This window comes from Xenopus tropicalis, chromosome 2 (genome assembly GCF_000004195.4).
Source record: "Xenopus tropicalis strain Nigerian chromosome 2, UCB_Xtro_10.0, whole genome shotgun sequence".
Lineage (NCBI taxonomy): Eukaryota > Metazoa > Chordata > Amphibia > Anura > Pipidae > Xenopus > Xenopus tropicalis.
In genome coordinates, this window is record NC_030678.2 from 173,919,895 (window position 1) to 173,935,517 (window position 15,623).

At 46.8% G+C, this 15,623-nt stretch overlaps 1 protein-coding gene across 1 annotated transcript in view; it reads right to left on the bottom strand.

Annotated features, from left to right (window-relative positions):
• Positions 1-1,851: 1,851 nt before the first annotated feature.
• Positions 1,852-15,623, bottom strand: part of fam168a (family with sequence similarity 168 member A) — a 53,457-nt gene continuing 39,685 nt past the window's right edge. The window contains exons 5-9 of the mRNA XM_031897376.1: positions 9,450-9,575; positions 7,137-7,279; positions 5,750-5,924; positions 5,049-5,179; positions 1,852-2,442 (exon numbers count right to left, since the gene is read on the bottom strand). Of these exons, the coding sequence (XP_031753236.1) occupies positions 5,067-5,179; positions 5,750-5,924; positions 7,137-7,279; positions 9,450-9,575 (557 nt within the window). The 3' untranslated portion in view covers positions 1,852-2,442; positions 5,049-5,066. The remainder of the gene's footprint in view (positions 2,443-5,048; positions 5,180-5,749; positions 5,925-7,136; positions 7,280-9,449; positions 9,576-15,623) is intronic.

The window sequence follows — 15,623 nt, forward strand, 5'->3', positions numbered from 1 at the left end:
ACCTTTGATTAAACAAGTTCTGCCTCCTCGGTTCTGTGCCCGAAGGCCCATGTGTGGGGTATAATGCTCTGCTCTGTGTACTACACTCTCGGCTTATATGGTTTATACTATGAACTTATTCTCTGCCACCCTTGTAACGAGATTATTTGCTGTGTATTTAAAAAAAAAAAAAAAAAAAAATTGATTATGCCAACAGAAACTACAAAAACAAACTTTAAAATAAGACTAAGGAGGCAGCCATCTTTGTTTCGGTGTCAGAAATGTTTTTTTTATATACAGAGGAAAATGCGGTAAAAACATTTCATATATAAAAAAAAAAATGATTAAACAGCAAACTCTCTATTTAAAGGGACACTAGCAGCAAAATTAAAAAAAAAAAAAACTGTTCTGCCCGGCAACAAGGCAAATGGATTAGCCAATGAGAATAATGGTGAAAAAAAAATTGCCATTTCATTTTGGAAAAAATTCAGCTCAGACTCAAAAATAAAGAGCGGATCCTGAAGGGGCAGCAGAATAAACTAAATGATATTGTACCCCTTTACCTTCTCCACCCTGGGCTGTAAAACAATCATTTGTTTTGGGGGTTATTTTTAATATAATTGGACCACAAATGATGCCCCATATTCTGCTTTGCAGCCAGTCAGAGCCTGAAGAAGGAAGATAGTGTTCCCTTAATAAAAGGTATGCCTCTGTGTGGCTCCTGGCACGTCTGTGTAATACAGAGGGGATGCTTATACAATATACAGCTGGGTCATTTCCCTATGGGACCAAACTGTAAATTATATCCTCATAAACGCTGCTTAGTGATGTCATCGGTAATAATCAGAGCTTAGTGATGTCATTTCAGTCACATGACTCAAAACCTGTATATTATAACAAATATAGTACCCCCTGTTGTACAATATGAGGATGTTAGAAGTCACCAAGGAGTTCCATGACCTGTATAAAAGCACGAGGCCGAAGGCATCGTGCTTTTATACAGGTCATGGAACTCCTTGGTGACTTCAGAGTTCCATGATGGAACTCGGGGGCTTATAATATCCCTATATGTTACAATAGGGGGTACTTTATTCACTATATATTATAAGGAACTCCTCAGTGACTTATATAGGGAATAAAGTACCCCCTGTTGTACAATATAAGGATATTATAAGTCACCAAGGAGTTCCTTATAATATATAGTGAATAAATTACCCCCTATTGTAACATATAGGGATATTATAAGTCACCAAGGAGTTCCTTATAATATATAGTGAATAAATTACCCCCTATTGTAACATATAGGGATATTATAAGTCACCAAGGAGTTCCTTATAATATATAGGAATAAAGTAACCCCTGTTGTACAATATAAGGATATTATATTATAAGGAACTCCTCGGGGACTTATAATATCCTTATATTGTACAATAGGGGGTAGTTTATTCCCTATATATTATAAGAAACTCCTCTGGGACTTATAATATCCTTATATTGTACAATAGGGGGTAGTTTATTCACACAAGAGCCATAACCATATTTATATATATATATATATATATATATATATATATATATATATATATAAAATAATAATTGGACCCCCCCCCATGTCCATGTTGGGGTTCAATGACCTGTATAGAAGAACCCAGCCTGCAGCTCCTCAATGACTATAGACATCATTCCCTATATCTGTGTATATGGTCACCGAGCAGTATCAGGAACAGAGAGAGCCCAATAATGATCCCTGAGGATCCCCTGTATTCCCAATGCAGAGACTGGGGTGTTACTGGTGGAAGGACCTACCTATGAAGAGCTATGGATCTGATGCCGGGTGTATTGTGCTTGTACAGAAACCAGAACTCCGGGTGCTTCAGAACCAATCGGACCAGTGTAGCAGCCTTTAATGGATTGCAAGTTGTACCAAAAAACAAACCAGACGCAGTCTGTCCCTAAGACAAAGCATGCACTACATCCGCCTAATGCTATTTCTGAAATGTTCCATTTGCCGTCAGTTTTGGAAGACACCGTTTGTGACCCGCTCCCGCGCAAATCCGGAACGTAATGCAAAAAAAAAAAAAAATAGGTTCCGCACCGCGGGTTCGGCGTCGTCTCAGAGCTCGTGCCCCGCAACGCAGAAAACAACATGAATAAAAAGAAATAAAACTGAGAAGCAGAGATCAGATTAACCCTGCCCTGCCCTGGGGGGGGGGGGGGGAGTAAGGATAACACGGAACCGGCAAACTCGGCATGGAACAACAACAACAAAAAATGCTTTAAAAAAAATGGTGTAAGGTTGTAAAAAGCAGCTTTTACAAAAACACTAAAGAATAATAAAGTGACCCTTGCACTTGTGTGTTTCCTTGTTTTTGATCTTGCAGACAAACTTGGTGCTGATGTACAGTCGCCCCCCCAGCACCCATGTAAGACTTGAGCAATTGCATACAATGTTTGACTCCAGACCTGCAACAGAGAATTGAGAGGGGGGCGTCATTATGTGCGGGCACGAAGGGTTAAAGAGCCATAAAAGGCCATGATATATTAGTATGATATAATGGCCTATTCTTAGAAACTTTTCATTTTCTATAAATTTTTAATTATTTGCCTTTCTGTTCTGACTCTTTGCAGCTTTTTAGATGGGGGTCACTGACCTCGGCAGCCAAAAAAAAAAAACTATCCTTTAGGGAGTCTACAGTTTTATTGTTATACTCTATCCATACTCCTGCCTCTCTTTCAAATCACTACCTGGTTGCTAGGTTATGCTGGACCCTAGCAGCCAGATAGCTGCTGAAATTCATCCAGCTTATGGTATATCTAGTATATATAAATCTAGAGCAACTGGACTTGCTGAGTAATCATTGAAGAAGTTTCACGTAGTCTTCAGTGATTACTCAGCAAGTCCAGTTGCTCTAGATTTATTTATACTAGATAACATGGAGAGCTGCTGAACAAAAAGCTAAATTATTCAAAATAATAAAAAATGAAGACCAATTGCAAACTGTCTCATAATAGCACTCTCTACATTATACTAAACCCTTTATGGTCCGTATTCTCTCAATAGACTAGGCCAGCGTTTTTCAACTGCTGTTCCGCGGCACACCAGGCAACATTGCGCCCAATCGGGCCCTGCGCCAATGGGGGCCCCGCGCTCCACTGAAAAAGAATAGCTTTAACTCCCCCTCCCTCACTCCCTTCCACCCGCACGGACTTCCAGTTACATTTACCTCTTATCGCATCAACACCAGAGGAGAACTTCTTCACAGGGGGCTGTGCTGCAATGCGATTGGACACAGGCATAAACTTTGACCCTCTGCTCTCACCGTGCTAAAGCAGACACACACGCACGCACGCACGCACGCACGCACAGCCCCCTGTGAAGGAGTTCTCCTTTCGTGTCGATGAGATAAGAGGTATTTGTAACTAGAAGTCCGTGGACATGTTTTTTTTTTTTAAATAACTCAGCGGGGGGGGATAAATGAGCCTGGAGCTGCTGCAGGTAATGATTCAAGCTGTTGCTAAGATGGCTGACATCTTTGCCTGAGAGCATCTGCTATACATAGGCTGCTGGCCTTTACCATTTAATTATGTCCCCCAGCCGCACACTAGTTATATAACTGCAATAAACTGGGAGAAACAATGGGACCCGGACACTTTATGGCCACAACAAATATTGTATGAGGAAACTATGGCAGCTTTGTGTTTATTTGATTCCTATTCAAGAGAATTACTTTATATATAGTCAATATAGGCACAGAGTTACATTTTTTAACATTTTCTAATGGTGGTGTGCCTCGTGATTTTTTTCATGAAACAAGTGTGCCTTTGCCTAAAAAAGGTTGAAAAACACTGGACTAGGCTACTATTATTGCTATATAAGTGCAACTGTAGTAGCACAAAAGAACCAGCAGGGGCCGCTGTTATGCTACAAACACTGCCTTTATATACAAAGAGCCATTTCCCTGCAGTTAAGCCCCTTATTTGTAGGCCCCACTAAGCCAACACATTACTCTCCCAACAATTTCCACTTCGCCGCAGTTTACAAGATGTTAGTTCTGTTGCCCTGAGAAATGTAAAAGGTTTAACGGTCTTTAATTTCTCTCCTTATTAGGGCGAAGACACACGGAGCTACTAGTAGCAGCTACTAAAATAGACAATGCTGATCATTTACTGATAATTGTCTGTGTGTTTAGCAGAGGCAATTCTCAGTATTGTCTATGGCAGAGGATTTTCTGGCGTTTAGTAGCCATGACAAGTAGCTGCTACTAAGTAGCTCTTTGTTTCTTCACCCTTAGTCACAATTTATTAATATCCTCACTTATTTAGGGTGAAGACACACAGAGCTACTAGTGGATCTTCTCCAGTCATCCTCACCTAGGGGTGGGTGATATCGGGCTAATTCGGTCATTCGGCCCTGGGTTATAGGCGTCTGTCGTTTCGGCAACTGCATTAATGAGTTGATGCGGTCCCCGATCCGACTGATTTTCAAACCTGCCCAATCGAGATATGGCTGATTTCAGGCTAGATATTAGTCGGGCAGGCCGTTGTTAGGGACCATACATGGGCCAATAAGCTGCCAAATTGGTCTAAGGGACCCATATTGGCAGCTAGAATCGGCCCGTGTATGGCCACCTTTAGTCCCTGACTTATTTAGGGTGAAGACACACGGGAACTACTATTAGCAGCTACTTATCATGGCTACTAAACTACAGAAATCCCCTGCCATAGACAATAGGGTGAAGACACACAGAGCTACTTAGCCATGAAAAAGTAGCTGCTACTAAGTAGCTCAGTGTGTCTTCACCCTTAGGGTGAAGACACACTGAGCTACTTAGTAGCAGCTACTTTTTTATCGCTAAGTAGCTCCGTGTGTCTTCACCCTAATGAGTGAGGATATTAACAAAGAGGCACTAAGTTTGAAGAGACACTGAGCTACTTAGCCATGAAAAAGTAGCTGCTACTAAGTAGCTCAGTGTGTCTTCACCCTTATTTCTGCAAACCAAGATATCCATTTTTTTCCACTAAATATGAATTTTTTGTAACCTGTTGGGGTCCTGTGGGAGAGTACTTACATGGATAGGCCAGCGGGTTTACCAGTGGGGAGGTACATAGCTATACGTGGGCGTTCCTTGAGCTCTGTACGTGGGTACAGACACTGCGTGTGCTCCTATGGCGGTGTGCTGGGGTGTAGTCAGCAATGTACCTGAGCAAAACAAAGGGAAAGTGGGTTAAGCAGCAGCAGCAGAATATTCTCTAACCCCCAATCCATGTCGTCCCCCCCCCCCCCCCCCCCCCGGGATCCAACTATACCATTAGGGAAGCCCCTCCCCCCCAGCAATACCTATACCAGCCTGTTAACCAATAACGTTCTACCTTATATTAGGCGGGTTCTATGACTATGAATAGAGAGGCTTGGGCCCCTATTGGCCAGACTGGCAATCTGTGGGTTCTGAGATGCCACAGTCACTTATGGAACCACTACAGTGAGTAAAATGATTAAAGTAATTGCAATTAAAAATCTGAGCTGTCAATCATATATTGCCTGCCCCGCCTCTATTCCGCTCAGATTTTTAAATCCATTTATAACAGGTATGGGTGGTTTCATTAAAAAAAAGATTCCGTTTTGGACTTTTATTGTACAGCTTGTTATGTGTGGGTGATAGTTCCCCTTTAAAACCTCTATTGCAGAAAAACATTAAAAAATAAAACTGGAAAATGATATGAAAAACACATTTATTAGTGCGGAAGCACTGGGCCAATGAGGGAGACCCACCTGCTGACATAGCCATTGTGGTTCCAGCCACCATGCCCATAGCCACGCCATTAGTCCTTGGCGCAGCTACGGGGGCAGGGTAGATAGCCGAGGGAATGCTGTTGGGTTGCACCACCGTAGTGTGGTGAATGACGTGAGGCTGCGCCGCATAGACGGGCTGTGTATAATAGGCGCCCTGTTGGGAGAAAACGACAAAGAATATAAACAGGAGGAATTGGCAGCCATGTTGGTTGTGGGAAACAAAAGACAATGCAATAACCACCAACTGGAAAAGGAACAAGGTCAGAAAGGGGGTGTGGTCTCAACAGACAGGGTGGCATGGGTAAAGGGGTTGTTCACCTTTAGTATGATGTAGAGAGTAATATTCTGAGACAATTTGCAATTGGTCTTCATTTTGTATTATTGGTAGTTTTTTAACTATTTGAACTTCTGTTTAGCAGTTTTCAAGTTTGGAGTTTCAGCAGCTGTCTGGTTGCTAGGGAGCAACTTACTTTAGCAACCAGGGAGGTGTTTGAATGAGAGACATATATACATAGGAGAGGGACTGAATAATAAAATAAGTGATATAAAGTAACAATAATAATACAATTGTAGCCTCACAGCAATAGTTTGTTGGCCCAATTGAAAGCTGCAAAGTTAGAAGGAGGCAAATAATTCAAAACCTAGATAATGAAGACCAATTGAAATGTTGTTTAGAACTGTCCCATCTATAAGACTGAAGAAGTACCAGGGTGCTATGGGTAAAGTAGGCTGGCCAATGGTTAGTATATGGGACTACTCTACACCAAGGCATTTTATTGGCTGATTAACATGATGCCAACATGGCCACTGCAGTATACTGTAACCCCCGGGCAGTCCGATGGCTACAATAAATTCATTGTCAGGCCCAGCGCATACAATAGGGTGGGATACTCAGCTGTACAGAGAGGGTCCAACACTACTGCTCAGGAACCAGAACGGTAGGTGGGTCAGCACCCACCCAGTCACACTGTACTGCACCCACCCAGTCACACTGTACTGCACCCACCCAGTCACACTGTACTGCACCCACCCAGTCACACTGTACTGCACCCACCCAGTCACACTGTACTGCACCCACCCAGTCACACTGTACTGCACCCACCCAGTCACACTGTACTGCACCCACCCAGTCACACTGTACTGCACCCAGCATGATCAAGGCCATTTTGGTCACCAATGTAAAAAGATGGAAATCAGCAGTGGTCCATATGCACCCCAATTGTCTCCCCATAGTGACCAATGGGAAATGCTTTCATAGGCAGACGCCACTTGGAGCCCCCTCACCCCAGAGGTTGGCCAATCAGCGCCATGTCTGCTTAAGCGGGTTTCCCCAACATTCCTATTGGCACAGGCTTGTTGTACCTACCTGGGCATACAGGTTCTGCTGTGGGTAGGCACTTCTGATTGGATACATGGCAGTCTGGTACGGGTTTGGGGAAGGGGAGTAGGGCGGAGGTGCGCTATTACTCTGGGTGGGGGGCACCTTGTATGGAGTCCCGGCAGTGTACCCTGGGAAAGAGAAAACAAGGCAGGAACTACAGTTAGAGATATTCCGCTCAGTCTCAGGGATTCTTACGTTACACACAATTTCCTGCATCTGTGATTGGTTACAGGTCTGCCGCAGGCTGCGCTCTTGATTGGCTGGCAGCAGCCCCGCGTGGCACGCTCTTATACTTCGCTTATTCTTATCGCGGGCGACTAACCTCCCTGTTTGCTGCCGCCCTAAAGGCCAAGTGTGCCTGTTCCCTTCTCGATCATTTTATGTTAAAATGTTCTCCTTTTTTTTTTGCCTAAGGCAGAATACTCAGTGCTACAGAGCAAGTGGGGGCAGCCTGGCAGGTACCCCCTGGGGGGTATAAAGCGATGCCGCAGGGCACAATATCAGGAGCGGGGAGAAGGCTGCGCAGGCAGTTTTGTGCTGTAATGCAGATAGCCCAAGGGGGTATGGGGGGGGGCACAGAACGTGCCAATATGGCAGCAGGCCCGGCAGGCACAGATAATTGGATGTGAAGATAAGGAAAGGCTGGGAACGCTCTGTTCTAGAACTGTCAGCACATAATGGAAGCTACCACCTTACAGAGAACTGGGGGGGAATATGTCAGGCAATTACTACTAATGCTGGAGCAGAGAGGGACCGCATTTCCTTTTATCCTACTCTGTAATTCCACTGATTTCTCTCCTGCAATGTGCTCCCTGCGACAAGCAATGGCAGCAATAAATGAAAAGGGGAAGGTAAACTGTTTGCAGAGTTACTCATGTGGCTATATATTATTGTAATAAATAAATAATTCTGTCACAGTGGCACAGATCCTATCTGATCCCCCCATTGTAAGCAGCAGTCCTGCCCTGCTTTATGGCTGAGATTCTAGCTATCTGTATAACAGAGCATTCTGTCACAGTGGCACAGATCCTATCTGATCCCCCCATTGTAAGCAGCAGTCCTGCCCTGCTTTATGGCTGAGATTCTAGCTATCTGTATAACAGAGTATTCTGTCACAGTGGCACAGATCCTATCTGATCCCCCCATTGTAAGCAGCAGTCCTGCCCTGCTTTATGGCTGAGATTCTAGCTATCTGTATAACAGAGCATTCTGTCACAGTGGCACAGATCCTATCTGATCCCCCCATTGTAAGCAGCAGTCCTGCCCTGCTTTATGGCTGAGATTCTAGCTATCTGTATAACAGAGCATTCTGTCACAGTGGCACAGATCCTATCTGATCCCCCCATTGTAAGCAGCAGTCCTGCCCTGCTTTATGGCTGAGATTCTAGCTATATGTATAACAGAGCATTCTGTCACAGTGGCACAGATCCTATCTGATCCCCCCCCCCCCATTGTAAGCAGCAGTCCTGCCCTGCTTTATGGCTGAGATTCTAGCTATCTGTATAACAGAGCATTCTGTCACAGTGGCACAGATCCTATCTGATCCCCCCATTGTAAGCAGCAGTCCTGCCCTGCTTTATGGCTGAGATTCTAGCTATCTGTATAACAGAGCATTCTGTCACAGTGGCACAGATCCTATCTGATCCCCCCATTGTAAGCAGCAGTCCTGCCCTGCTTTATGGCTGAGATTCTAGCTATCTGTATAACAGCATTCTGTCACAGTGGCACAGATCCTATCTGATCCCCCCATTGTAAGCAGCAGTCCTGCCCTGCTTTATGGCTGAGATTCTAGCTATCTGTATAACAGAGCATTCTGTCACAGTGGCACAGATCCTATCTGATCCCCCCATTGTAAGCAGCAGTCCTGCCCTGCTTTAAGGCTGAGATTCTAGCTATCTGTATAACAGAGCATTCTGTCACAGTGGCACAGATCCTATCTGATCCCCCCATTGTAAGCAGCAGTCCTGCCCTGCTTTATGGCTGAGATTCTAGCTATCTGTATAACAGAGCATTCTGTCACAGTGGCACAGATCCTATCTGATCCCCCCATTGTAAGCAGCAGTCCTGCCCTGCTTTATGGCTGAGATTCTAGCTATCTGTATAACAGAGCATTCTGTCACAGTGGCACAGATCCTATCTGATCCCCCCATTGTAAGCAGCAGTCCTGCCCTGCTTTATGGCTGAGATTCTAGCTATCTGTATAACAGAGCATTCTGTCACAGTGGCACAGATCCTATCTGATCCCCCCATTGCATGTGCTGTGCATTCAGATAACAGAAAGAAAATAAATGTATTTACTGAAAGCAGCTGATGAAGCTTGGAAAGTCCTGTTTTCTGTCCCAGTGTCCACGGGGAGATGAAAGGTGCCCTCGTTGGCACAGGAGGAGGAAGTCTGTGGCCATGCTTGTTTCATCAGAAGGGTCGCTTAAAAATAAATAAAGGAGCCACAGTTACATATCAGACAAGCACAGAAGGCACACACACAGAGGCAGAAAAGCATTAACTAAAAGCCAGAATGTAGCACGTCTCCTGATGGGGGCCGGCAAGTCTGACCTACAGCAGGGCCCTTTCTTTAACCGAGGTACTGGCACATTAACTGTCACCCTGCTCCTGCTTGTTGCTCAAAATGCCCTCTTCCTACAGCAGGCAGGGCTGCCAAAATAAGCTGTACACAATAAGCTGTACCCCCATACTGTACTGTCTAAGGGAAACACTATGGCACCTCCTACCCATATGTATAAATACAAATATACAGAGAGGGAATGTTCTGGGCAAACAATAAGCTGTACCCCCATACTGTACTGTCTAAGGGAAACACTATGGCACCTCCTACCCATATGTATAAATACAAATATACAGAGAAGGAATGTTCTGGGCACACAATAAGCTGTACCCCCATACTGTACTGTCTAAGGGAAACACTATGGCGCCTCCCTCCCATATGTATAAATACAAATATACAGAGAAGGAATGCTCTGGGCACACAATAAGCTGTACCCCCATACTGTACTGTCTAAGGGAAACACTATGGCACCTCCTACCCATATGTATAAATACAAATATACAGAGAAGGAATGCTCTGGGCACACAATAAGCTGTACCCCCATACTGTACTGTCTAAGGGAAACACTATGGCACCTCCTACCCATATGTATAAATACAAATATACAAAGTAAGGAATGCTCTGGGCACACAAGTGAATAGGGGCAGCAAGGAATGTGCCAAGTAAATAATGTTTGGGGCTGTACCAAGGATAGTGACAGTTTGTGCCAGGAACAGATTTCCCAATGTAGTTGCTATGTGGGAGGGAAGTGGGGTGCAGTGGGCACTATGCAGACATGGGTGCCATTCTGTTGCTTGGCACTGGCTGCCTGTCACTTCTGCACATTCCCAGCTTGTTTGGCTCATAGGGAGAAGCTTCCGAGCCACCGCAAGTGAGCCCTGGAGCTATAAATGGCCGACTCACCGGCCCGGAAACCACTCTCACTAAAAGGCTCTCAGGAAAAAGCCCAAACTGTAATGATAAAAGAAATGCCCGGCCCACTGGCCCAATCTGAGCAAAGTAAAAACTGCCTTTCTAGATAAAAGGGGGAAAAAGGAAAAAAAAGTGTAGAGAATGTCTAAAGGAACATAAAAATGTTACATTTGCCTTTAATAACATAAAGCACTGGCTAATCAGAAGCACTCATGCAGTTTGTTCTAAAAGAAGCTGGAAGGGGATTGGTTTTTTCCCCAAAACTACTCCCCTTCCTTTTTCCAGCTTGATCACTCTGAAGGCATCTTACAGGGGGCGGGATCAGAACACTCTGATGGAATCTTAAAGGGGCCAGGGAGTCTGTAACTCAGGCAGTGGGTGGGACAAGAACGCTCTGCTGGAACATACAGGGGGCGGGACAGGGAGTCTGTAACTCATGCAGTGGGTGGGACTAGAACACTCTGCTGGAAGCTTAAAAGGGGTGGGGCAGGGAGTCTGTAACTCATGCAGTGGGTGGGACTAGAACACTGCTGGAAGCTTAAAAGGGGTGGGGCAGGGAGTCTGTAACTCATGCAGTGGGTGGGACTAGAACACTCTGCTGGAAGCTTAAAAGGGGTGGGGCAGGGAGTCTGTAACTCAGGCAGTGGGTGGGACTAGAACACTCTGCTGGAAGCTTAAAAGGGGTGGGGCAGGGAGTCTGTAACTCATGCAGTGGGTGGGACTAGAACACTCTGCTGGAAGCTTAAAAAGGGGTGGGGAAGGGAGTCTAACTCAGGCAGTGGGTGGGACTAGAACACTCTGCTGGAAGCTTAAAAGGGGTGGGGCAGGGAGTCTGTAACTCATGCAGTGGGTGGGACTAGAACACTCTGCTGGAAGCTTAAAAGGGGTGGGGCAGGGAGTCTGTAACTCAGGCAGTGGGTGGGACTAGATTACTCTACTAGAAGCTTACAGGGGGCGGGGCAGGAAGTCTGTAACTCAGGCAGTGGGTGGGACTAGATTACTCTACTAGAAGCTTACAGGGGGCGGGGCAGGGAGTCTGTAACTCAGGCAGTGGGTGGTATTAAAACATTTACAGCTTACAGGTCTCAGTTCAATGAAACAATGCAGCCATGCAGCTGATTGGCCAAACTCCTTCCTTTTTTCAATCACCCCAACACCCCAGTCCATTGATAATCCCTGGGTTACAAACCATGTAAGGATCTAATGGTGCCCATATACGGGCTGATTTCAGACCAATCTGGCAGTTTATCTGCCTGTGTATGGGCACCAACGACGAGCCTCCCTGACCCACATCTGGCCTGAAACTGACCAAATCTCAATGGGGCAGGTTTGATTTGTCCATCAGATGATGCGGCCCCCAAGTCCGCCATTTTAATTCGATCATTTGGCCCTAACGATCGATTTAGCCCGTTATCGCCCACCCGTAGGCATATTGGGAGAAGATCTGCTCGGTGACCTTGCCAATGAGTGGATACAGTGTATGGCCACCTATAATTGTGAATGAATTTCTATGAGATGTATATACAATATTAGTGCTTGCTGCAGGCACTCCCTACCCACTGTGCTGCCCCGGGGCAAATAAAAGGCTTGTTTCTTTGCCCCCCCCCCTGCCAGGCGTGTAGCTGCCGCAGCACATAGAAACACTTACAGGACATTTCTCCTGCTGAGAATGACATTTCCAGGCAGTGTTTTACATAGAGAATTATATTATTCCCAATTTATCACAATGTGCCACCGATGGCAAACCTTCCATCCCTATACGCTCCCTGGGGAAGCGCAGAACCCGACAATTGTGACAAACCGCAAAGTGTGTGAATGTTCCCCCCCAGCCACTGCCCCTCCTGCTATGAACCCGCCATTAGCTAAACGCATGGGTTCCACTAGCTGCATGTAACTTCAGCTTCTGCTACACGGTTTCAAGAGACAGAACCAGCAGGACAGAAAAGGAAAGAAACATATGGCTATCAGTTGCAATTACACTTACAAACAGAGGCTATTATCCCCCCACTGCTACTATAGGCACCATCTCTCCCTACTATACCTGCTATCCCACAGCCCCAGTCCCTTCCCAGAGGCTATTATCCCCCCACTGCTACTATAGGCACCATCTCTCCCTACTATACCTGCTATCCCACAGCCCCAGTCCCTTCCCAGAGGCTATTATCCCCCCCACTGCTACTATAGGCACCATCTCTCCTACTATACCCTGCTATCCCACAGCCCAGTCCCTTCCCAGAGGCTATTATCCCCCCACTGCTACTATAGGCACCATCTCTCCCTACTATACCTGCTATCCCACAGCCCCAGTCCCTTCCCAGAGGCTATTATCCCCCCACTGCTACTATAGGCACCATCTCTCCCTACTATACCTGCTATCCCACAGCCCCAGTCCCTTCCCCGAGGCTATTATCCCCCCCACTGCTACTATAGGCACCATCTCTCCCTACTATACCTGCTATCCCACAGCCCCAGTCCCTTCCCAGAGGCTATTATCCCCCCACTGCTACTATAGGCACCATCTCTCCTACTATACCTGCTATCCCACAGCCCCAGTCCCTTCCCAGAGGCTATTATCCCCCCACTGCTACTATAGGCACCATCTCTCCCTACTATACCTGCTATCCCACAGCCCAGTCCCTTCCCAGAGGCTATTATCCCCCCACTGCTACTATAGGCACCATCTCTCCCTACTATACCTGCTATCCCACAGCCCCAGTCCCTTCCCAGAGGCTATTATCCCCCCACTGCTACTATAGGCACCATCTCTCCCTACTATACCTGCTATCCCACAGCCCCAGTCCCTTCCCAGAGGCTATTATCCCCCCACTGCTACTATAGGCACCATCTCTCCCTACTATACCTGCTATCCCACAGCCCCAGTCCCTTCCCAGAGGCTATTATCCCCCCACTGCTACTATAGGCACCATCTCTCCCTACTATACCTGCTATCCCACAGCCCCAGTCCCTTCCCAGAGGCTATTATCCCCCCACTGCTACTATAGGCACCATCTCTCCCTACTATACCTGCTATCCACAGCCCCAGTCCCTTCCCAGAGGCTATTATGCCCCCACTGCTACTATAGGCACCATCTCTCCCTACTATACCTGCTATCCCACAGCCCCAGTCCCTTCCCAGAGGCTATTATCCCCCCACTGCTACTATAGGCACCATCTCTCCCTACTATACCTGCTATCCCACAGCCCCAGTCCCTTCCCAGAGGCTATTATCCCCCACTGCCTACTATAGGCACCCAATCTATCCCTACTATACCTGCTATCCCACAGCCCCAGTTCCCTATCCAGCAGGCTATTATCACTGCTACTATAGGCACCAATCTCTCCCTTACTAGTACCTGCTATCCACAGCCCCAGTCCCTTCCCAGAGGCTATTATCCCCCCACTGCTTACTATAGCCAGCCATCATCTCCCTTACTTATACCTGCCGTATCCCACAGCCCCAGTCCCTTCCCAAGAGGCTATTATCCCCCACTGCTACTATAGGCACCATCTCTCCCTTACTATACTGCATATCCCACAGCCCAGGTCCCTTCCCAGAAGCATATTATCCCCCCACTGCTACTATAGGCACCATCTCTCCCTACATACCTGCCTATCCCACAGCCCCAGTCCCTTCCCAGAGGCCCTATGTATCCCCCCACTGCTACTATAGGCACCATCTCTCCCTACTATACCTGCTATCCCACAGCCCCCAGTCCCTTCCCAGAGGCTATTATCCCCCCACTGCTTACTTAGGCACCATCTCTCCCTACTATACCTGCTTATCCCACAGCCCCAGTCCCTTCCCAGAGGCTATTATCCCCCCACTGCTACTATAGGCACCATCTCTCCCTACTATACCTGCTATCCACAGCCCCAGTCCCTTCCCAGAGGCTATTATCCCCCCACTGCTACTATAGGCACCATCTCTCCCTACTATACCTGCTACTCCCACAGCCCCAGTCCCTTCCAGAGGCTATTATCCCCCCACTGCTACTATAGGCACCATCTCTCCCTACCTATACCTGCTATCCCACAAGCCCCAGTCCCTTCCCAGAGGCTATTATCCCCACTGCTACTATAGGCACCATCTCTCCCTACTATACCTGCTATCCCACAGCCGCCAGTCCCTTCCCAGAGGCTATTAATCCCCCACTGCTACTATAGGCACCATCTCTCCCTACTATACCTGCTATCCCACAGCCCCAGTCCCCTTCCCAGAGACTACTTATCCCCCCACTGCTACTATAGGCACCATCTCTCCCTACTATACCTGCTATCCCACAGCCCCAGTCCCTTCCCAGAGACTATTATCCCCCCACTGCTACTATAGGCACCATCTCTCCCTACTATACCTGCTATCCCACAGCCCCAGTCCCTTCCCAGAGGTTATTATCCCCCCACTGCTACTATAGGCACCATCTCTCCCTACTATACCTGCTATCCCACAGACTCAGTGCCACGTAATTCACTATGCATGCCCAAGAATGCCCCACACCCTGCTACAGTAAGCCTATGATGAAGGTGAATGAGTTTGCCATTCTGACACACCACAAAATGCCAGACTGCTCCATATGAATGCAGTTGCTGCCACAGAGATCACCAAGGCTGGACAAATTAAGAAACAGCCAAAGCATTTTTGGCCGGGGCAAAAACCATACTGGATGCCTTCAGTAACTAAAGTTAAATACTGGGAGACAGTCTCACAAACACCCACAGGGAAAATTCCAGTGTATAGGATTCCAGACCCCGAGGGGCGAAGCAGAGGCGAGCGCAATCTGCCTATTTATAATTAGGTCTCTCGGAAAGCACAGGGCAGCGTATTTTTATCCGAGCTTATTCCTCAATCCAGACAAAAGCAAAACAGAGGCCATTAAATTGCAGCTGCAGCCAGTCATGCGTGCCGGCTTCCCGAAGCCACTCTTACAGGGTGATCCGATAAAAACAAGTAAATGGGTCTGAGTAAGAAAAAATAACCCCATCCTTGTTCTCTCCCCGGC